Raw genomic sequence first — 24,575 nt, 5'->3', positions numbered from 1 at the left:
CAAAGTCAGGTATTCCTGCTTATACAGCGAATCGGTTACAACGCTGGGCTATTACGTTGCTTGCTTATGATTTCCAAATCCTATATAAATCAACTGAAAAGTTTGGACAAGCTGATGCCTTATCTCGATTAATTGCGAATCAGAAGCAGGAACGTGAAGATTCTATTATCGCAACGATATCGTTGGAAGATGATATTCACCATATACTGCAAGTTGCCATAAAAGCAACACCATTATCCTCTGAAGATATTAGACGCTATACTCAAGAAGATGATGAATTGAAGCAGATTATTAGTTACCTCGAACATGGTTGGCCTGCCCATATAGACGACAAAAATATTGAACAGTATTCCCACCGTCGGAATTCCCTATCACTTGTGGATGGATGCTTGATGTTTGGGAATCGAGTAATTGTACCCATAAATTTACGCTGTAAGGTGATGTCACAACTGCATGCCGCACACCCAGGGGTAGCAAGGATGAAGGCACTTGCACGTGGATACGTATATTGGCCGAATATTGACGCTCAGATCAAAGAATATGTTGAGAGATGTTCCGCGTGTGCAAAAGCTATCAAAGCCCCTCGCAAGACCGAAATGCAGAGTTGGGGGACACCAACAAATCCATGGTCAAGAGTACACGTAGATTTCGCCGGTCCCATAAACGGAAAACAGTACTTAGTGATGGTTGATGCTTTCTCAAAATGGCCGGAAATCCACTACGTTAAGTCTCTTTCTACAAAAGCTACTATTGAAAAACTGAGACAAGTATTTAGCTGTTTTGGGTGTCCAGATGTATTAGTATCCGATAATGGACCACAGTTCACCTCCGCTGAATTCTCGAAGTTCTGCGCCGCCAACGCTGTTAGGCATATAAAGACACCCCCATATCATCCACAGTCAAACGGTCTAGTCGAGAGGTTCGTAGATACATTTAAAAGAGCGCTACTTAAAGCCGAGGGAGAAGGTGAAATAGACGAGATGATTCAAAGATTTCTACAAACATACCGAGCAACACCAAACCCAACAACAAATAATCAAGAAAGCCCGGCAGAAGCAATTTTTGGGAGAAAGATTAGAATACCTATGGAGCAAATGAAACCAAAGCTTAGAGCCAACCTCCGAAAGAACAAACGAATGGAACAGCAATTCAACAAGCGGCACGGTGCATTGCCCAGAAGGTTTAAGGTGGGACAAGCGGTAATAACAAGAGATTTCACGGGAGTAAAGCCAACTTGGAAGTTTGGCATAATAATACGAAAAAAAGGGAAAGTTATCTACGAAGTAGAAGTTGGACAAAAGATATGGGTGAGACATGCAAACCAGATACAGCCAACCAGACAAGAAAGAGAGACAGAAAATGCTACAAAGTCGAAGATACCAATAAATATATTAACTGAGTCGAATAATGAAATTAAAAATGATCCGAATAATAACAAGACGTGTGAAACACTCCCGAGGAGGTCGCAGCGCATCAGACGAAAGCCCAATCGAATAAAAATAAATCCTAAGGATCATTATTATCTCTAATGCTTCAAAAAAAAGGGAGGTGTTATATCCGGTGAAGATTAAATAACAGGTAACTTCCGAGGACTATTCATGGACTAATATTCTATAAACATTCTTATTGTATAACTACTCAACAATTACACTATGTATATTTATATTCCTTTTATGATAAGCTTTATTTTGACCTATAATTTATTATTGTACGATTTACGCTTCTTAAGTTATGTTCAGTTTATTAACTAATGCCTCCCACATTCACAGCCACTTTTTGGCTTATTTGTGTACAAATATTATTTCCTATTTTATGGTACGTTGCGGTCTGTGTGATTGATATATAAACCAAGTATGCCTGAAATAAACGATCTGCTCTGATTCGGAAGCTGGTATCTTGTTCTGGACTCAAGTGGAAGGGCTCGTAGGACATAGGACCAATAAGGACGCTAAACTGCCCACACCGGTTGAACGTCATTGGTTGGCCTAGTGTGAAGATTCGTATAAGTCGTATTCGGATTGGTAGATAGATCGTGCGATAGAAAAACCAGACATCCAAGGTCATAACAATTGGCGACGGGGTGGAGAAAAGTTTTGAACCCTCAACTTCAAGGTCATAACAGTTTTGTTATCGATTCATTATTGTTCGTTATGTTTCTGCTGATGTTGATCATAGTGGTTGCCGTCAATTTTTCTCTCACCATTTTGTATAATCCAACAAAATTGAACATGCAAAAGTGACAACAACAAAAAGCCCAGATTGATGAAGATTTTAATAGTAGGATGAAAGTTAAATAATTATGCTTATGTACTTCTATTTGTGTCGACACATATATACAGATGAATGTATATATATATGTGTGTGTATGTGGACAATCCCATTCATTCATTCATTTACTCACTTACTCACTCACTCACTCACTCACTTACTCACATACACACATAGTTACACAAGTAAAGTGGAATACTGAAAAGCACAAACGAAATGAAAATAAACACAGTTAATAATTATCTACATACATCAACAAACCCACAAAAGATAATAACTTTATTATTATGAGTATAAAAATTTTAATTAGTAGTATCTTAGACAGTAGTAGTAGTAGTAGTAGTGGTAGTAATAACAGCAGTTATTATAGTACTATATATCTATTCAGTGGTAGGATTAAATAAAACATTTCATAAGTATTCAAGTTTCTTTTTATATATGTGTATATCCATGTACATGTATGCATGTATGCGTGCACGTGTGTAGGTGTGCGTGTGTGTGTGCTCATGTGTGTGTTGAAAAGTAATCGAGTTCCTACTCATAACCATAGAGTCGCATGGGATTTAACTAGATTTAATTATATACAAAGGTTTTTACCAAAAAAGGGGAATAAATTTTAAACTAAAATTTTTTTTTCTCTTTTTCTCATAAATACTACTTAAAACAAATATATTATGATTATAATCATTCACAAGTTAGAATAGACAGAAATCGATTGATTGATTGGTTAGTTCGTTAAATCAATAAGGGTTGATACTAAGAAAGTCCATGAGTGAATGAATGAATGAGTGAGTGAGTGAGCAAACGAGACAATAATATAAAAGTTGTAAAAAAGGTTTGATGAGATAAATAATGAATTTCAATAGTTCTTCTCTTTTTTTTTCATGGAGTTTTAATTCTCTAAGCAAGATGATTTAGTTGTGGAGCTTGACATCGTTCTTCAGAACGACATTATCCACAGTACAAACTTCAGGTAGAAGTAAAATGTTTGAATTTCTCCACGTATGGTTCATAGTTTTGGATTAAATGAAATAACGTCCCTCCAAAAGTGGCTTCCATAGTTTATCAAAGCTTCTTGTTTCTCTGTTCACATCACAAGTATTAGTGTATAAGATAGTTCAACATTGTTTTACTCTACAATATTCATTTCTCTTCTATATGCATCATGTTCAAGATCGACTTCATAATAATAATAATAATAATAATAATAATAATAATAATAATAATAATAATAACAATAATAGTAATGGTAATAATAATAATAGTGGAGAAGATTCGTAGCTCAAGTGGATGATTTTGATGGAGTTTTGTCCTGGATGCTTTGGTCGTGAAGCTTTCATCGTTCTTCTGAACGACATCATTATCAGCAAAACTTCAGATACAAATGAAGCGTTTCAATTTCTCCATATACAGGACAAGTTGTGAACCACATATAAAGAAATTCGAATGCTTCATTTTTATCCGAAGTTTGTGCTAATGATGATGTCGTTCAGATAAACGATGAAAGCTCCACTAAGAAAATATCCAGGTCAGAGAAAAACTCCATCAAAATAATAATATCAGATGGGTTTTGTGGATATTATAGTAATTTCAATGGATAAGATCATGAGTCAGTTGAAGCTAGACCACCATGGAAAACCGGGAAGCATTGGATGGCCGTTTCGTCCTATGGTGGGACTCCTGAGCAGTGCGCATCCACGACCTCCTCCCCTGCGAGACTCGAACCCAGGACCCACTGGTTTCGCGCTCGAGCACTTAACCACTAGACCACTGAGCCATCCAGTGCGTCTAGGTTTTCCATGGTGATCTAGCTTCAATTGACTCATAATCTTAACCATCGAAAATAACAATAGTCTAAGTAGTGAATTAGATCACACTAGGGAATATCAATTCAGGAAAACACTAGAACTTCCTTTATTCAAATTTGATTCATTTGTCATATTCAATATACATTGAATTATTTCAAAATAAGAATAATAATAATAACGAACTCTTCAGTTTCTTCTTTTCTTTTCTGTTTACATATACATCGATCTGTATTTCGCGGGATATTGAAAATTCAAATGATGATTGTTTTTCTTGAACAAAAAAAGAGAAAGGAATAAGCGATATTTAAACAAGGAAATTGAATTAGATCCCATGTGTACACGTGTGTGTATACATATCACCATGTCCTCTATTTATGATCTATATCCATATTGTAACTAAGGTATAAATAATAATAATAATAATAATGACTCAAATCATTTCCGAATGTTTGTTTGTTTGTTCTATCTCCTATTCCATTGGAAATTAATTAAACAGGACATTGTCGTTATTATTATTATTTTTTTATTTTTTTTGTTTGGAGAAAAAAAATTTTTTTATTTTTATTTTTAACAGTCCATTGATTTCAAATGAATTTTGTTGTTACCTATTTTTTATTTATTGAATATGATGTAATTTGTATTTATTGTTATTGTGGGTGATAGTGATCGTGGTGGTGGTGGTGATGGTGGTGGTGGGGATGACGGTGATGGTCGTGTTATTGGTTTTTTAGGAAAGTGTTTATTAGGGTGGAAATTTAATTATTCAATAATTTTTTTCTTTTAAAGAAAATTGATTTTGATGTCTTCAATGCCACCATAGTAACAAATATTTGAAATTAAAAACAGAAAAAAACTAGATTCAATGAATGAATGAATGAATGAGGATTGCTTGTTTTTGGGGGGTAATAATAACAACAACAAAAAGAAATAAAGAAGGAGAAGACAGTTGTTCATTTGAAAAAAAGAGTTAGATACAATTTCAATGAACTGACTTTGACCTTAAAGATTGAAATATAAAATAAGTTAATCAATGAAGTGATTATTTTATTTATATATTTAAACATATAAATATTGGTGGATGTGTCGCTCAATTTCGTGGATTAGTTGAAGTGAGACATTAACACCGTTGGATGACAGCCGGCTCAGTGGTCTAGTTGGCTAAGCGCCTGGCGCGAGACTGATAGATCCTGGGTTCGAATCCTGCGAGGTGGGGTCGTGGATGCGCGTTGCCGAGAAGCCCCACAATACGACGAAACGGCCGTCCAGTGATTCCAGCTTTTCCATGGTTGTCTAGCTTCAGTTGACTCATGATCCCAACTGTTGAAATTATATAAATATTTGTACAAAGAGTCAACAAATACGTATGTCACACACTTCGTCATTTGATTTATGTGGGGGTTGGGATCTTACACGAGTCTCTAGACTGAGACAGTTAGTTTTCTTAGGAGAACACTTTCCGGAGCCTTTGATCTTAAGGTCTGATCCACAAGGCTGTGGAGCAACGTAAGGAGATGCAATCCAATAGTTGCCGGTGTCCAGAAATAGGTTCATACACCATTTGTTCCTTCGGGGTCCTTGAACCGATGTACACCATTTGTTTGAATTCAGGGTTTTCCAACATCTTTAGGTGGACTCTCTGTGTTCACAAACTCGGTTAAAGCTCCGGACATTCGTGTTTCGTCGTTTCAATTTTGTAAAGAACACCCCCGTCATGAGAAGGCAGTGGGTAGGACTTCCGTGATAGTGTTTGTATGCACATGGCCATGTGAGAGGACTTCGAGAGAGAGAGAGATGACTCTTTCCACTCTCGGCCGTAGCAGGTCATTTGGAGGTTACTGATTACAGATCGGTATATGATTAGACGAAAGCGATTTGATTCTAACTCAGTATTATAATGAAGGTTAAAGGCTTGTTGTGAGGCCTGTAAATTCCGAATTCAATAATTGATGGATTAATGAATGCTTAATGTTTAGGGTGACTCACACTAAAACGAATGATTTGTTTACTACTCTCTAGTTTTCAATGACTGTCGAAATAAGATTAGTCTGTGATGTACAACGGAAAAATAATTAAATGTTTCCTTTAACATGAGGTTGTCTAATGAAAAGTATAGAAATTTACTTCGTTATAATTTTCAAGTATTTTCAAGAGGATTTCATCATGTATGGAAATGAGCTAAAGGGTATTTGGAGGTAAGCGAAGTAATGGTTAACTGGTTCATCTTGTTTTAAGATTTCTTAGCAATCTATACTTGCAGTCATGTGGTATATTGTACCAGTCAGCTTCAAGTCTCTTAGTAACCACTGTACATTTAAATTATTGAATTGCCAACTGAATAGTACACATTGTTCAACATCATTAGTTTGACAAAATAGTTCATTCACCTCCGTATTCGTAAAATTCCAGTTTTGATTACCTTTGAAATAGAAATATTCTTAATTTGCTTTGGCTTTTCAAATGTGCTCAATCTGTTTTCATTTTATGAGGAAAATCATGTCCAAATTACAAACACATAACCTAACAAAACGTCTTAGACAAATGTTTGTCGATTTAGAACAAGTAAAAACTATTTATTAAATTATAAGTAGAGGTAATGATGGCTAGCAGTGGAATCTAAGATGTGCGTTTCATCCTATTCGGGACTCGTCAGCCGGATGTACCTGCGTCCTAGAATTGATGTTTACTTCGAGACTCAAACCCAGTGCCGTTCGCGTCACACACCATCGAGTTATCCACTTAGTTGCCAAGTCCAGATAGCCAATACAAAACTGAATTAAACTTCATCCCGTTACACAAGTCAGTGACTATTTGCATTCAATAGCTAAATGGATAACACGATGGTATTTTAAGTGAACGGTACTGGGTTCGAGTCCTAGATTGAATGGAACAAACGTCCTGGATTCCACTACTGGCCACCATCATTTCCGTTTATAGTGTTTTTGACTTAAGATAATATCGAAGGAATCCTCACAAGATGCACTCCTAAAAATCAATGAGAAGGTTCAAACAACCAATACTTTCTAACTTCATTATCTTTGGTAACCCAAACACTTAGCTCAAAATAGTCCAATAGTAATTAAACATTGAATCATAAAAAATATTTATATCCACTTAATCTGTTGTTAGGTGAATCTTTCATATGACTGTTGCTAACACTAAAATATGTTCAAATATACAAATATTCTTAATTCGAGAATACATTTGATCATGCTTAATTAACTTTGAAGTACTATCAAATAATGTTTATTCATGCATCTATTCTAATATCAGCTTATTCGGACCAAATGTTACTTCATTATGAGCACATCAAAACTAGTTGACACAATTGTTTCATGTTTCATATTCAATAATAACTTAATTTCATATCAACTTAGTTACACATTAAGCATAAATCTTTACAAACTTCTTTACTATTCATTAAAAGTATGAATTGTTAACCAACCAATCAGATTTAAGATAGCAAACTGTCGATTCAAATTGCAGTGACGGATAACTTATATCTTATTAAAAAGTAAGATATATGTAACATTTTATGAACATTTAGTTACCAAGACAAATCAAATTAAGAAATATGATTAGTTTGAAGAATAGGGACTGATTTCAAGGATTCTTTAGATGATGTCAAGGATGTGATGAATTTTCTATAGAGGAATTAATAGAAACTAAATGGAATGGTAATGGACATAAGACTAACATTAAATTAAAATTATTCACAATTAAAGCTTTTTTTCCAAGTTATTCGTAAACACTATTGTTCCCTCTTACCATTAGCCCTAAATCATAAACCAATTCAGAGGAAATATTGAGGAAAAACCTAAAAAAAATGAGGAAATTGTCCAGATCTGGGGAAAATTTTGGGGTTTTGGTGCCACTTCCCCAACATTGGGAGATTGGGAAGGCTCAAAATTGTAATCTTAACGTATTTTTGAGGTTTTATTTGAGTAATTATTCACTTACATCATCTTTATTCTGACTGGCTAAGATTTGATAGATATTACTTTTCCCCAGTCATTTTGAGAGTCATTCGACATCAACAGTAAGGTAGCCGACACTCTAATTTATGGACGAGTCAATCAGAGGCGTTTTAGATATTTCAAGGTTACGGCGCCAACTTCAGTGCTTACTGCTAATATAAGATCGCTTCACAGGGAATTTTGTACAAAACGTGATAATTGAGCGGCCATAACAAATAAAACGGCGAGACTGTAATTTGTGGACGAATCACACAGGTATAAGATAATAGATCTCAGATTTTAACGCGAAAGCCTTTCATTCATTCGGCTAAATAGAGTTTTGGCATTATAGTTGATGTCAGTTCGTGATGAAAACCCCATATATAATTGCTAACTAAGACAAATTACGAAAATTATTGCGAACCGGATAATAAAAGCACCATTAACACTGGCTGCAGCCAGGTACTACAATATATACGGATGTTTGGAGAACGTACAGACTCCTACATAGGCTTGGTTATGTGCATCGTGTTGTGCACTCAACAACCGGAGTGCACATAAACAATATTGAAGCTATGTGGTCGAGGCTGAAAGAGTATTTGAGACTTTATTATGACTCCAGAGGCCGACTATTCTGTAGGCATATGGATGATTTTCTCTACTGCATGCATTAGGATTTTAGAACGTCTGGACCTCTTTCTAATCATGACAAGTTTTTGAACCACGTCTAAGAAGTGTATCCACTTTATTTCCTTGGTTTTGTATAACATATTTTTACTCTATACTGACTGTTTTCTGATTAACTAATGTTTCTCAAGATCACTTAAAATTCGTTCAAAGGTCGTCCATAAATTAGAGTCTCGCCGTAAAGCAGGTTTCTATTTTATTTTATTTATTTATTTGAACACATAAATATTGGTACAAAGAGGCACCAAATAGATATGAGCCACATAAATCATTCGATTTGTGATTGGGCTGTGATACTGTCCGGGTGCTCAAAACGAAGTAAGTGACCTTCTGAGGAGGCCAGACACGGAGCCTTTGACATAAAGGTCTGATCCACAAGACAATGGAGCAACGTAAGGAGATGCAGTCCCATGGTAGCCGGTGAACAACGATTGATTCATGCACCATTTGCTCCTTCAGGATATTAGAGCCCATGTGTACCATTGATTTGGAATGAGGGTTTTCCTACTCCCATAGGTGGACTCTCCATATCCACCAACCTGGTTACAGCGCCAGACATTCGATTTTCGTCCTCTCAATTTCGCAAACAACAGTAATGCTGCTAAAGATTAGTGAGTAGGAGAACTGACTCTCTCTACTCTTGGCCGTTCCAGAGTATTTGGGGATGGGTTTCTATCTTCAATCTACTATCTCTAAATAAATAAATAAATGGACAAATATAAATTTCCCCCTCTCTTTGTTTATTATCTTTTCCAGCGTTTATTCACAGTAATATTAGAAGCATATGATTTAGTTAATCAAAATGAAAAATATTTAATTGATCGAGCTATACATCGTGGTCTGTTACGTCCATTAATTTCTTCTATGAAACAATCTACAGATTGGCATCAAGTTACTATATCAACACAATATTCCGGTTATACATTTTGTATACAATTAACATGTGAACTAAATCATTATGGTAATGATTGTACAAAAGTATGTCAAACAAATGATAATCATACAAAATTTAAATGTGATGCAAATGGTGATAAAATATGTGAACCTGGTTGGAGTGGAACTGAATGCGATAAAGGTAATTCAGTGAATTATTTATTATTCTATCTGTTTATCTTTAACATTCTACAATCTTTTAATTTGTAAGTAACATTCGTCACAAATTGATCTCATATGAGATATCACAGAAAACCAAAATGACCTAGATAAGTGTTTTGTGCCAGTAAAGAACAACCAAGTTTTACATATTCACTAGAAATCATAACTGGTGGAATTCGGACACATCGGGGATGAGACATTTATCATTAATAGGACTGGATAATCATTAAACAAAATATGGAAAGCTGGTTGAGATTGAAATTGTACTATTTGGCACTGACCCACTGATTCAAATGACTAAGCGTTTGCTTTATTATCATTATTACTGTAGGTAGTTTATAGAGACTATTGGCTTTAATAATTTAAATTAAGGATATGAAGTTCTTGGGTTCGATGGCTAGTTGGGTTTTGAGTGTGAACTTCTATAGATTCTCATACTAAGACCAACCAGTTGTCTGGTGATCCTTGATGAGTTTATTCTGTGATGAATATAACCAGTTATTTTTCATGCCTATTTGTGTGATGTAAATATTGTTCATTTGGGTAATCATGAATATAAGTTATTAGACTGACCCTAACTAATTTCTAAGTGATTACCATCTAAGGGTTGAGTTTATGAGTCATTTGAAGCGAGACCACCATAAAAAACTCGGAAGCACTGGATAGTTGTTTCGTCCTAGTATGGGACTCCTCAGTAGTGAGCAGCTACGATACCACTCAGCAGGATTCGAAACCGGGACCTATCAATCTAGCACGCGAGCGCTTAACCTCTAGACCATTGGGCCGGCATCCACGTTGGTTTGGCTTCAATTGACTTATGAACTCAATCATTATTGTTATTACAATATCCACAAAAAAACCTTCTGATTATTATTTAGTTTGATTCTAGTTTCATCATTGTTCATAATGCTGACATACTTAGTTGTATCATATTTTCGACACCCTCACGCTGGGAATAACTAAAATTTACTTGACAAGAGCCATATTCTTCCCTCTTTTCAATGAAATATTGTAAGTAATACAGGTTGAAGTGTTGTTATTTAAATCGAGGCAGCAACTATCGGTGTTGAATAAACTAAGGGATTTCATTTGGATATTATTGTAGTGGCTTTGCTTCGTTAATCGACCACCTCTATAGCCATTATAATATAAAACTCAACGGTGTTTGAAATCAGAAAGCAATGATAAGCGGCAACTACAGTTTATTAGCGAATAGCCCAAATCACAAAGCTATAAGCATATTAAGCGAATTTGAAGAGGAGAGGTGAATAAGTATATATGAGCAAATATATAGGCAAATTTATAGTCATCAAATTGCATAAGAGCACATCAAGCAAAAGCAAAAACTAATAATAGGATTTGAGTACATATGCACATGAATGAATCATCGAGTGATATTTAAGCGATCAACATTTAAGCTCGAGTCCGTCATGTGCTCTAGTGATCATAACAGTACAAAGAAGTTGACGTATTGCTACTGTTCAAATAACATTGTCTGATAAGTAGATTGATGAAAGGGCCTAACAAAAATTAACCATGATAGAAATCGGTTGTAGGATAGCTGTTATATTATATCATCCATTTAACCCATATTTCAGTACAGTAGTTAAGAGCATAACGTGATGGTGTTTGAAGCGAACGGTACTGGGTTCGAGTCTCAGAATGAACATCAACTCTGAGATGCAGGCACATTCAGCTGATAAGTCCCAAATAGAACGAAACGCACATCTTGTATTCCACTGCTAGCCACTAACCACTTTTACTTTAAAAAAAACTTGTGATTTAAGGCTATATCAAGGTAATCCGCACAGGATACTTATATGCCAACAAGAGACTAGTCAATTTCAGTCCTAAGTAACAATCGAAAGATACAAGTAAGAAAACAAAACCAGGTGAATTTAACTATTAATTTACTTTTCCTTTTTTTTTCTTTTTTTTCGGTTATTTTTGCAAAAAATTCACTTCTGAACTTTTCTTTCCTTTACTCATTCTCTTTACCCCCCCCCTCTCTCACTTTATTTTCTTCCTTCATAATCAATCATAAAATCAAAAGACAAATTCCATTTTCAATTTTCAAGGTTTATGAAATGAGAAAAACAAAAAGAAGAGAGAAAAACAAAAAAAAAGAGAAAAATATTGACGATTGTAATGAAAAAGATTTAAATTGATTAAACTAGTGACATTTTTATTTGATTATTATCTAAACAACTATTACTCCCAAATGCTTTGGTACAGTCGAGAGTGAAGAGAGTCAATTCTCCTACTCACTAACTTTTAGTGGCATTGCTGTTGTTTATGAAATTCAGAGGACGAAAATCGAATGTCTGGCGTTGTAACCAGGTTGGTGGATATGGAGAGTCCACCTATGGCAGTAGGAAAACCCTGATTCCAAACCAATGGTATACATGGGCTCCAATATCCTGACGGAACAAATGGTGCATGAACCAATTGTTGTTCACCCGCTACCATGAAAGTGCATCTCCTTATGTTGCTTCATTGTCTTGTGGATCAGACCTTTATGTCAAAGGCTCCGGTTGTGGCCCCTTAGGGAAATCACCTACTTCGTTTTGGGCACCCGGTCAGTATTCTAGCCCTCACATAAATCGAATGATTTATGTGGTGCATAACTATTTGGCGCCTTCTTGTAACAATGGTAATGTTTTTCTTCTTTTGTACCACCTTTTATATGATGAAGAAAACAAGCGAAACAAACTGTAATTTAGATGATGTGTAAATATTGAACAATTTTATGAGAATAGGTTTATATTTAAGAATTAACAATAGTGAATAAGATAATCATTATACTTACTTACGCCTGTTACCTCTTGTAGAGGAGTATAAACCGCTCACTAACATTCTCCACCCAACTCTATTCTCAACAATCCTTTTCACTTGTTTACAGTAGCTTTTCATTCTTTGGACCTCTCCTTCCAATTCCCGACGTAATGTGTTTGCTTTTATTCTTTCTCTTTTCCGTTTCCTTTCACGATTCCAAGTTAGCGCTTGCTTCATGATGCAGTTTGGTGATTTCCTCAATGTATATCCTATCCACTTCTAGTGTTTTTTCTTAATTTCTTCCTGGAAGCTGGAAGCTGATATGTTCTCTCCCACAACAGTCTGTTGTTGATGGTATAATCATTATTAACAATAAAGAACTTAAACAGACTATTTATTATTGCAATGTAAAACTTATCAACAATGGACTCTGACAATTTCATCAGAGATCGCACTCATAACCGCTCACTGACTTGGTATCTAATAATTCTCTTTTGAACTTCATATCCAAATAGACAATTCATTTGAGCAAGTTTGAAACAAATGTAGCTAATTGCATTTGTTCAGAGATATTCTATTTATGATCACACCTCAAAGCAGTCAGTCTTAAACTTATTATGATGTGTTCATGGTAATAAACTTTAAATCAAGGAAACAAAAATGAAGTCATTCACGGTGATTAGTAGAGAAAATCAGAATGCATGTTTTGTTCCAGTTGAAACTTGTCAGTTGGATGTGCCTGTTCCCTAGTGTTGACATTCTCATTAGGGTTTAAACTAGTTTTCTGGCTATCTTAATTCAATAGTCTAATGAATAGCACTATTATGTGTTACGTAATAGTTACCATTTTCGACTCTTAGAGTAAATACCAATACCAATTCATGTATATACCATTAACTTAGTTCCCACTATAATAAAATATCCATTCTAGATTTCAATGTTATCTACTAACTAAAATATTATCAGTATTTATTCAAAGGGATAATATGAGAACATTGACTAAATGAGTTCGTATGTAAACAAAGATTGAGCCAACTCTGTTTCCAATGGAGGTATCTAAAAAGGAAATTGGACTGGTGGTGGTCTTAGTGACCTGTGAGCGTGGCTGCTGTGCCCAAGCGACAACTGCCTGAGGACGGTCACACACGACATTTTTGTGGGTAATTTTCGTGTTAGCTCCGTAATTGTTGAGACCCTACCACCGGAAATGGATATCGTGGGATAAGGCGGTGTGTGTATTCCTAGGGTCGACCTTTTCTAACCCCACACGCAGCATCGCTGTTACGCTGGTTGTCTGAAGGAAACACCTTACTACCGTCACACCTCCGTACAGTTACCATTACGACTTCGCCTTTGGACCTTGGGTTTGTTACTTTTAGTCTTACCGCTCTTCAACCTACCTGTCTGGTATGGTAGGACCATGAGGAACGACTTTTCCAATCAGTATAGCTCAATTGGTTCATCACGATAGGCAAGCCCGACCATTAAGTCAAGGTAGCAACAACGGTTGGGCTGTTTCCAATACAAACAATAGGAAAATAGAACTTCTTACAGACAAAACATAATCTTCATTATTATTGTTAATTATTCTATTGAATAATTTAAAGATATTATAGACTGAAATATTTAAATATAAATTATATGATAATTGTTATATTCCATATGTTTTATACTTAGCAATATGCAATATTGGTTGTCATCCAGTTCATGGAACTTGTTCAAGACCAGGAGAATGCGAGTAAGTTGATGATTATCTCTAATGAATTTTAAAAAAGATTGACTAATCATATAAAAAAACTGATTAGTCATTGAGTAATGGCCAATGTTATATTTATCAGTATTGGGTTGTAGAGATTATTAAGTTTTTGATTAAGATCACGAACCCGATTGATGTTTGGCCGCCATTGAAAACCTGGAAGCACTGGACAGCCATTTCGTCTTATTGTGAGACTTCTTAGCAGTGCGCATTCACGATCACGTTTGAAGGGATTTGAATATGGGGCCTTTAGTCTCGCGCGCGAATGCTAAACCTCTAAACCAGTGGAGCTAATCCTTATCGGGTAGAGACAAGTATCTACCTTAGTACAATATAAGATGGTTGTGCAATTTCGTGGATTGATTGAGGTTAAACATCAACACTTTTGGATACCGGCTCAACGGTCTAGAGGTTAAATGTTCGCATATGAGACTGAAGGTTTTGGGTTCTAATCCTTTCTGGTGTGAGATTTTGGATACGTACTGCTGAGGAGTACCATACTAGAACAAAACAACCGTCCAATACTTTCAGGTTTTCCATGATGGTAGCCTAGTTTTAATCGACTCATCAACTCAACTATTAAATCAATTTCTAATTTTTTTCTTTTCTTTTCGAGTGAAGTAATTATCACCCTACACCTCCTCGCCTCCCTCCCCCTAAAATATAATTTTTACTAAAAGAAAGCAAATAAACAAATTATTGATTAGTTTTCCTTTATAGAACTGTAATAAAATGATAATTAAAATTGTTGGTCAAAATATTTTTGGCTTGTTTACTTGTCTACTGTTGATAAACTGATAACTGTTCTGACACATTTTTTTGATTGAGATTAGGAATCGATTAATGCTAAACTAATAATGAGAATCTAGAAGCACTGGATAGCTGTTTTGTTCTAGTATAGAACTCTTCAACAGTGCATATCCACGATTCCGTATGCGGGATTCGAACCCGGAATCTTTGATTTCATGCATGAACATTTAATCTCTGGACCATTAGATCGGTATTCAATGATGCATGTGATGTGTGCTATTTATATTGATATAAGTAGTATATGATGTTAGTCGTGAACAAAAAGTCTGGCAGCAGAGAAACAAGGGGATCGAACAGTAAAGAATGGAAACAGGATACAATTTGTATGAAAATGTAAGAACAATGAAGTCTGAGTCATTTTGAGACAATTGATAGACATTTTACAAATTACGTATTTACTTTATGATTGGTTGTTAGATTATATTAACAAGTCCTGTAATTTTGTGTTAGATACATTCGATTGTCCCCACCCGTGTTCTGTTCACTACGGTGCGCACTGTTGAGGAGTTTCATACTAGGACGAAACAAGAGTCTAGTGTTTCCAGGTTTTAATCGGTAGTCTTACATTGATCGATTCATGATCTTAATCAAAACTTAACCATCTCCATAGCACTATACTGTTTTCGATTTCCCGATTGCTGGTAAAACAAAAAACGGACATAATAAATAAATGAATGTTATTGATGAGTGAATAGAGTATAAATATCTATCCAAATTGTATATATGATATATACATCATTCAAATTAAATGGATAGAAAAACACTAGTCACTTCTCTAGTCATTGAATTAGTAGTTAACAGTGAAATCTAAAAGATACATTTGATTATAATTCACTTGGTATTGTTTGGCTTGTATCTTCCCATTGAGGTTTAAGACTGCAATTGATCAGTGTGTTATTGGCATATGTGCATACTGTGCGTACGCCTCGATATTGCCTTGATTCGCAAGCTTTTTGTAAGCAATGATGGATAGTGGAATCCAGTATGCACGTTTCGAATTTGAACTTCACCCCATTGTACAAGCAGATGGCTATCACGACTTAGTAGCCAAGTGGATAACGCGATGGCGTTTGAGGCGAATGGTACTCGGTTCGAGTCCCGGAGTGAACGTCAACTTGGGGATGCAGGCACATCCAACTGACGAGCCCTAAACAGGACGAAACGTGCATACTGGATTCCACTGCTAGCCACTATTCATCATTGCTTACATTTGATTCTATTTGAAATTAGTTCATCGAATGTTGTCAATGCAGAATTTCATATATCTACAGGTATCTTTCTCAATTCTGTTCCGTAATACTATTTAATCAGAGTTTGGGTGCAACTAGAGAGGTAATGAGGAAACTTAATTTAATGTTTGCTACTTAATCTATCTCTAAAATCTCAATTAACATTCTGAGTACCAGAATACGAAGGAAATATCAATTAGTCAGTCAGCTACAACATAGGAACAGGCACATATATACATCATTCGAAGTTCCCATACCTTGTTAGCACAACAAGATGAACACCGAATTGATAAAAGTAGTGACTTCAATGGTAGTAATATATAAAAGTAAGATTGTGTATAAGGATACAGTACAGTAAGAAGGAATTAGTCCGTAGAAAGGAAGATATGAAGTGATTTCAATCTCATAGTTTAAGGGAAGATAGAGAGTGTATACACCTACTCCATTGTGATCGATTGTGAGCCATGTCGCCCACAATCTCCAACCATTGTTTATGATAGTTACGCAGACCCCAACCGAGTAGTCTGCATCTCCCGACATGGCTCAGACCAGAAGTTAGTGACTTCAAGCAATGATGTCACGTTTTGGTTTGGCCACCCCTAACTTTCTTTCAACTGTCTCTAATACTAGTCAGCATTGAGCGTCGTGGTTATGTAATCAGTTACAAAGGATAAGAGTAAAACCTACACACATATTGAGTAACGATCGTTAATTCAGTAAAAATCAATAATTATGATCATCAGTCATATTTATATAAGAAGAATATAGTTTTCATTAATTGATGGTTAGATAAAGTCAAATCACATCTAGATTAAATTAAGTCAGAGTAGTGAATGTTTACAATTAAGTTACGCTTGGTCACTATAGTTGTGAATATAACTATGACACCCATTCTGAGTTATTAAGCCTACAAGAAGAAACAAGAAAGGATATGTATTATTGGATGTTAAAGTTTGCATTTTATTGTTGTACATATATATTTAGGATTGAATTTATTAATCTCGGTTGATATTTGACGTCATCTCACGCTGATGAAGAATGTGTAACCGTCGAGGTGTGTGTTGATTCCGGTGGTCGACATCTTTTTGTAGCTCTGCTTATCTTACTTACTTACGCCTGTTACTCCTCATGGAAGAGTATAGGTCATCTACAAGCACTCTCCACCCAACCCTGTCCTGGGCAATCCTTTCCAACTCTTTCCAATTTTTATTCATCCTTTTTATATCTGCTTCTGTTTCCCGACGTAATGTGTTCTTCGGCCTTCATCTTTTCCGCTTTTTCGCTTCCAATTCCAACGTCATTTCCTAATTTCCTCTTCAACTGGAAGCTGAATTGGTCACTCCCATATTAGGCTGTTATTGATGGTATCTGGTCAATGGATATTGAGTATCTTGCATAGACAACTATTTATAAATACTTGTGTCTTCTTGATGATGGTTGTAGTAGTTCTCCAAGCCTTAACTCCGTACAGTGAAACTGTCTTGACGTTGGTATTGAAAATTCCCACTTTGAAATTGGCTGACAGACAGTGGGTTTGAGTTCCATATGTTCTGCAGTTGTAAAAATGCCGCCTTTACTTTGCCAATACGTGTACATCTGATCTTTCTTGTTCATAGATCATGCCTCCCAGGATGAAAGCCGAGATTCGGCTAATTGCCTAATTAAATTATCTGAACAATAAAATTTCATAATCAAAAAGAAAATTATTATGAATCTATAAGATCGTTTGTTGTCAACATGATTATATGAATTAAAAGTAACACCATATTTAAGGCTTAATAATGTAATTGATATATTGATAAACACCTTTGAATTGTACACAAGGTGTACTTGTAACCTGATCATTAATAATATTTACAGAGTTAAATAAATCCATACAAGAAGATTTTATGTTCTTACTACGTAATATTGAATTCGGGGTTTTAGTATCAAGCATAAGTCATTTATTCATTCAGCAGTATGTGATAAAGACAAGCATAATATCACATATATTAAGAGCAAAAATGGATAGGGGCTAGCAGTGGAATCTAGAATGCGCGTTTCGTCCTATTTAGGACTCTTCAGCTGGATGTATCTACATCTCAGAGTAGGTGTTCACTCCAAGACTGGAACCTAGTACTATTCACTTTAAATGCCATAGCGTTATCCACTTAGCTACTGAGTCCTGATAGCCATTTGTTTGTGCAATAAAGTGAAGTTTAAATTCACTTGGTATTGTTTACTTGAATCTTCCTTGATTGCCTCGATATATAGTATGCACATATAGCAATAAGAGATTGATCAATTGCAGTTCTAAACATCAATAGGAAGATGCAAACAAACAAATTTAAGTGAATTTAAACTTCATCCCATTGCACAAGCAAGTGGTTATCAGGAATCACTAGCTAAGTAGATAGCACGATGGTATTTGAAGCGAACGGTACTGGGTTCGAGTCCCAGAACGAACATCAACTCAGATGTAGGTACATCCAGTTGACGAGTCCCAAATAGGATGGAACGCGTGTCCTGTATACCACTGCTAACCAGTATCTATCTTTGCTTATAATGCTTGTGAATTAAGGCGATATCGAGGTAATACACACAGGATACATATATGTCAACAAGAGAGTGATCAATTGGAGTCTTAAACCTCAATAGAAAGATTTAAGCAAAACAATACCAAGTGAATTCATCACATTTATTGTTTGTTTTTTCTGTTTAGTTCTATTCATAGTAACTTTCATTTTTCACTTACTCATTCTACATATTATCTTTCTTTATAAGTTGTTCAACTGGTTGGCAAGGTCCACTTTGTGATGAATGTATAAAATATCCAGGATGTAAACATGGAACATGTAATGATGCACCATTTACATGCCGTTGTTTACCTAATTGGGGTGGATCATTTTGTGATCAAGGTCAGTTAATGTTAGATATAATAATAATAAAACCAGCTTTCCCCAATACATTAACGAATTCACAAGGGAAACTATAGAAAACTGTTTAAAATATGCCTACTTTTTAGGGATTTAAGTAATGAATATTACATAATTATGTGTGATTACATGATTACATGTATAGAAACCATTTCATAATGTTTCTGATTGAGATCATGAACCGATTGATGTCAGATCACCATTGAAAAAGTGAAAGCACTGGACAGCCGTTTCGTCTTATTTTAGGACTCTTCAGCAGTGCTCATTCATGATCCCGCTCGCAGGCTTCGTTGAGGTTAGACATAAATACCTTTGGATGCCGGTCTAGAGGTTAGGCGTCCGCATCCGAGGCTGAAGGTCCTGGCGTCGAATCCCGCGGGGCGGGCTCGTGGATACGCACTACTGAGGAGTCTCACGGTAGGACGAAACGGCCTTTCAGTGCATCCAGGATTTCAATGATGATCTAACATCAATCGGTTCATGATCTTAATCAAAAGCTTAATAATCTCCACAACCTTATACTAATATTTCATAATGTATCATCATGTTCTTATTAAGAATTAGATTTATGATGCATCTCTCAAAGAATGTGTTAGGTCCCGATAAGCATAATGAATGGTAATTTTTTGGATCCATTCATGGGTTATAACAGAATGCTATCACATGTGAAGTTTTAATTTAATCACTAGTGTGAATGATCTAATATTACAGAGTACTTCACTAAATATCATTAGGTTAGAATCAACCAGTATGAAGGTGTTAAGATAAATTTGTACTAGTTGACACCCTTCCCCTAGTAACTAGATATATCTGTGTTCTTGAAGAAATTGATGCTTCTTGTAAAGTTCAAATCCTGATTTTTATAATCAGAGGATATTCTCACTTAAACTATTCAAGCAGTAGCCAACTTACTGAGTTATTAAACGTAGTCAATCAGACAGAATTAATCAACTTTCTATTCGGCAACCTTTAGTACTAACTGAATTCAAGATGAAACTAGTTCATGTCAACACCATAGGTTTATACTTACTTATATGATTCATTCATGTACATCAATACAAATAACACAATAGAGTATTCTATTCTAATTCTATTTTCTGTTTCATTATTCACTAAATGAATACATAGATCTGGATTACTGTGGACGACATCAACCATGTTTAAATAATGGAATATGTAGAAATTTGAATTCATCATATTCAAAACCATTCAATTGTAGTTGTACACGTGATTTTACCGGAGAATATTGTGAAATAAGTAAGATTTTAATGTATAATTCTTTTGATTAAATTATTCATTGTTAATTGATTTAGAAATTTATTACATACTTACTTACGTCTGTCACCTCTCGTCGAGGATGAAAGATCATCAACGAGCATTGTACATCTAACTCTGTCCTGGACAATCCCTTGTTTACAATCACTACTCATCCGCTTCATGTCTGTTTCCAATTCTCGATGCAATGGGTTCTTTTGTTTTCCTTTTTTTCCGTTTCCCTTCACTATTCCAAGTTAGCGGTCGCGTTGTGATGCAGTATGATGGTTTCCGTAATTTATGCTCTATCGAATTCCATTGTTTTTTCCTAGTTTCCTCTTCAGATGGAAGCTTATTTATTCCCTCTCACAGTGGGTTATCGCTGATGGTATCCTAACAACGAACATCGAGTATCTTGTGTATACAAATGTTTAGAAATAGTTGTACTATTATGATGATGATTGTAGTAGTTCTCTAAGCTTCACCTCCGTACAGTAGAACTGTCTTGACGTTCGTATTGAGGATTCAGACTTTGACATTGGCTGACAGACAGTTGTTTTGAGTTCCATATGTTCTCTAGTTGTAAGAATGCTGCCCTTACTTTGCCAACCCTTCCCCCTACGTCTGCATAGGGTCATCTTTGTTCATTGATGATGCTGTCCATGTACGTGAAAGTGTCCACCTGTTCCAATGTTTCTCCATCGAGTGTGATTAATTTTGTTGGTGTCCTCCGTGTTTCATTTGAGGATCTTGCTTTTTATGTTGTGTATGTCGAGGTTTACTGATTCAGAGGCTGCTGATACACTTTTTGTCTTGACCGGTATTTGTTGGTATGTATTGAGTAGAAGGGCTAGGTGACCTGTGAAGTTCAAATCGTCTAGTTGCATTCAAGCCGTCGAAATTTGCTAGTATAACTTTATCTGTCAAGTAAGGAGTTTATATACTCACTCTCGAGTTATTAGATTTTTCTCAAGGCTAACCGACTACTCATGACGAAGTTGAATGTGGGTAGTAGTGTTAGAATGTTAGGCCAACTTCTTAGAACTCGAAAGTCTAACAGAAGAGCTATTATCCTCGACAGTGATAAGTAACAATAAATGTATTCACAAAGCTTTTCTGAAAACTTGATGTTGGAGTCTATGGAATTTTGATTTGTGGTTTTCTTGAAATTCATTAATTACTTGTGTTTACTTGTATTTAAGTGTATGTCGGCACTGCAAACAACTACCATAAATCGAACATCTAATTTACGACCTAGATGATCCAGGTTTGAAACTTACAAGATCCATCTGTTTACTTACGGTTGTTGATTACCTTTAATCTAGCAATATCAATATAATAAACCCATATTGCCATTATTATAATTATATCAATGACTTTACTCACTTTATACTGTTGAAAAAGTCAAATAAGGGAAAATTTATCTTAAAATCTCTATGATGTATCAATGTTGGATAATAAATCACCATAAATATTGAAATAGACAGGATAAGATGGATTGTTGAATAAATCAAAAGACCGGATTACAAATAAGATGAGAAGTGAAACGTGAAATCCTCATTTGCAATTTCATGAATCATTTGACAAAAATCAGATCAACCATTAAATTCATTTGCATACACCGTTAATGAGTCATAAAGAAGATGATACATGAGGTCAAATACCTGTTAGGTTTCATTTATTATTTATTTAATGTTAGTTTATCGATAGTTCTCTTCAAATGATGAAGAATCGCCACATGATTGAAATAATTTAGCGAATGTCATTTACCTACTTATGAGTAGCTAATGTAGTAATTATAAAAAAGGTGTGTTGATTTGACATGGCTATCAGACAGACAGAGATGGTTGAAATTGCACTTAGTTAAAAGTAATTGATATATACTTTGTAGTCCTTCAGTATAGTATTTTGCAGGCCAGATAAATTTGTTAAATGAATGGTGAGACTATAATTTATGGACGACATTTGAGCAACACTGAAGTGACTTTGAGTGTGTTCACCTAATTACTAGGATCAAATGAGGGTTATAAACAAGTGTGAGGAATTAGAATTATGATTTACAGCTGATGGTTAGAGTTAAATTTAGGGTTATAAACACAGACTGACATCAGCTATAATGCAAAAACTCTATTTAGTGAAATGGATGAACGAATTTCGCGCCGAAATCAAGGAGCTGTTATCTTATACCTTATTGGTTCGTTCATAAATTATAGTCTCACTAAATGACCATTGAAAATTTGCGGTGGATTACCGCGAGTATTTTTCTTTATGGATGTACATTTTACAAACTTAAGTACATACGATTGAGAGAAAATTCAATTCAACTGGATTAATAATCAGTATTCTATGAAAGGTATTCCAGTTGTCATCATCCTTGACGTAACTAACCTAAATAAAGGAAACTGATTGAAAACTGTATCATCCTTTTAGTTAACGAAAATATTAACAACCTGAATTTTGTCTTAAGTCAGTTAATCACCGTAAACACGAGCTGTAAATATCCTTTAACAGTCTTGATGATCCGTTTCACTAGGAAACTGAACTAGTTGACATTGATGTTGAATGTGACATCAAACTGTGAACAGCTCGTGACTGATAGGTCCTGGGTTCAAATCTCGCGAAGTGAGATCGTGGATGCATACTGCTGAGAAGTTCTATACTAGATTGAAACGAGTGTCCAGTGCTTTCAGGCTTCCTATGGTGGTCTAGCTTTAATTAAATCATGAACTCAACTATTAAAATTTTAATTTTCCTGTTTATTTTCCGATAATTAATATAGAATTGGCACCGTGTACAAATGATCCGTGTAAACGTGGTCGTTGTATATCAAAAGATAATATCACTTATGAATGTGAATGTCAACCAGGATGGCGTGGTGATCATTGTGAAGAGAGTAAGTTCAATGGTTAAAAGTTGCTTGACTTAATACTTTAGACGTTTACGTCTAAAATGAAGGATATGGGGTTCGGATACCGTAGTGGACACCAACTTTGGGTTATATAAGGTACATCCCGCTGACGAGTTGTAAGTAAGACGACATGCGCGTCGTGAATTGCACTGTTAGCCAAATAATGTCTGTTCTGAATCAACTTGTCTGACTTATGTCTTAAACAATGCGTTTCAATAAGCTTAATTGACCTGTATAATAACTCAAATGTTTGTTATCTGACTATCCGATCAGATTCAATAAAAAATTCCATACATCACCTAATAGTTGAAACAAGCGGCAATGAGGAGGTAAGAAGACTAAGTGCGTAGGAAACTTTAATGTCAGAAGCGAGTCGAAAATATACATAGATCATGTATACGTGAATGCGTAATAAATGATCCAGACAAGGATATATAGGCAATGAACAATACACTTACTCATAATACCATGTCTACAGTTGTGTTTCTCATCTGTCAATTAGTTCTAAGTCGAAATATGATTTACCTGGCTTTTCAGAAACATATGGCTTAAGCTAGCTTGAATTCTGTACGACCTAGAATCTTGAAAGGAGAGTAAAAGATTCTGAAAGTTCCAGGTTCTATTCCTGATAGTTCTGTGGAGTAACCTTGTTAGAAAGTTTCATAATACGACGGAATAATTATCCAGTACTTTCCAGTTTAAACAGCTATCTTATGAAAGTCAGTTTGTGAAAACTCAGTTAGTCAGCAACAACGTAGAACTTCGTACGTACGCACATCCATTCGTGTTGCCAGACCACATTAGCACAGAGATGCACTTGTCGATTCAAATCCCGTAGTGGTAGAGGTAGTAAGAGTATAAGCAGTAATCGGGAAGATTAGGGTTTGAAGATGTTATTCAAGGAGTATAATCCAGTGAAATAAATTTAGAAAGAGAAAAAAAGAAGGGACATGAAGATTTCAGAAAATTAGAATTTGGGAGAACACGAAGAATGGATGCACCTGCGCCATTGCAAAAGATTTTGAACCATGTCATTCAAGGTCTCTAACCATCGGTTGCTATCATCTCGCGGACCCCAACCAGGTAGTCTACACCTACCAACATGACTCAGTCCACT

At 35.4% G+C, this 24,575-nt stretch overlaps 1 protein-coding gene across 1 annotated transcript in view; it reads left to right on the top strand.

The window, feature by feature from the left end:
* Window positions 1-24,575, top strand: part of MS3_00006011 (uncharacterized protein) — an 81,329-nt gene that overhangs the window by 26,803 nt on the left and 29,951 nt on the right. Inside the window, exons 2-6 of the mRNA XM_051214100.1 lie at window positions 9,473-9,791; window positions 14,264-14,324; window positions 19,145-19,278; window positions 20,425-20,553; window positions 23,330-23,443. Of these exons, the coding sequence (XP_051067227.1) occupies window positions 9,473-9,791; window positions 14,264-14,324; window positions 19,145-19,278; window positions 20,425-20,553; window positions 23,330-23,443 (757 nt within the window). The remainder of the gene's footprint in view (window positions 1-9,472; window positions 9,792-14,263; window positions 14,325-19,144; window positions 19,279-20,424; window positions 20,554-23,329; window positions 23,444-24,575) is intronic.

The sequence above is a fragment of the Schistosoma haematobium genome, chromosome 2 (assembly GCF_000699445.3).
Source record: "Schistosoma haematobium chromosome 2, whole genome shotgun sequence".
NCBI lineage: Eukaryota > Metazoa > Platyhelminthes > Trematoda > Strigeidida > Schistosomatidae > Schistosoma > Schistosoma haematobium.
The sequence above is the reverse complement of the archived record's forward strand: the minus strand, read 5'-3'. Positions and strand labels throughout refer to the sequence as shown.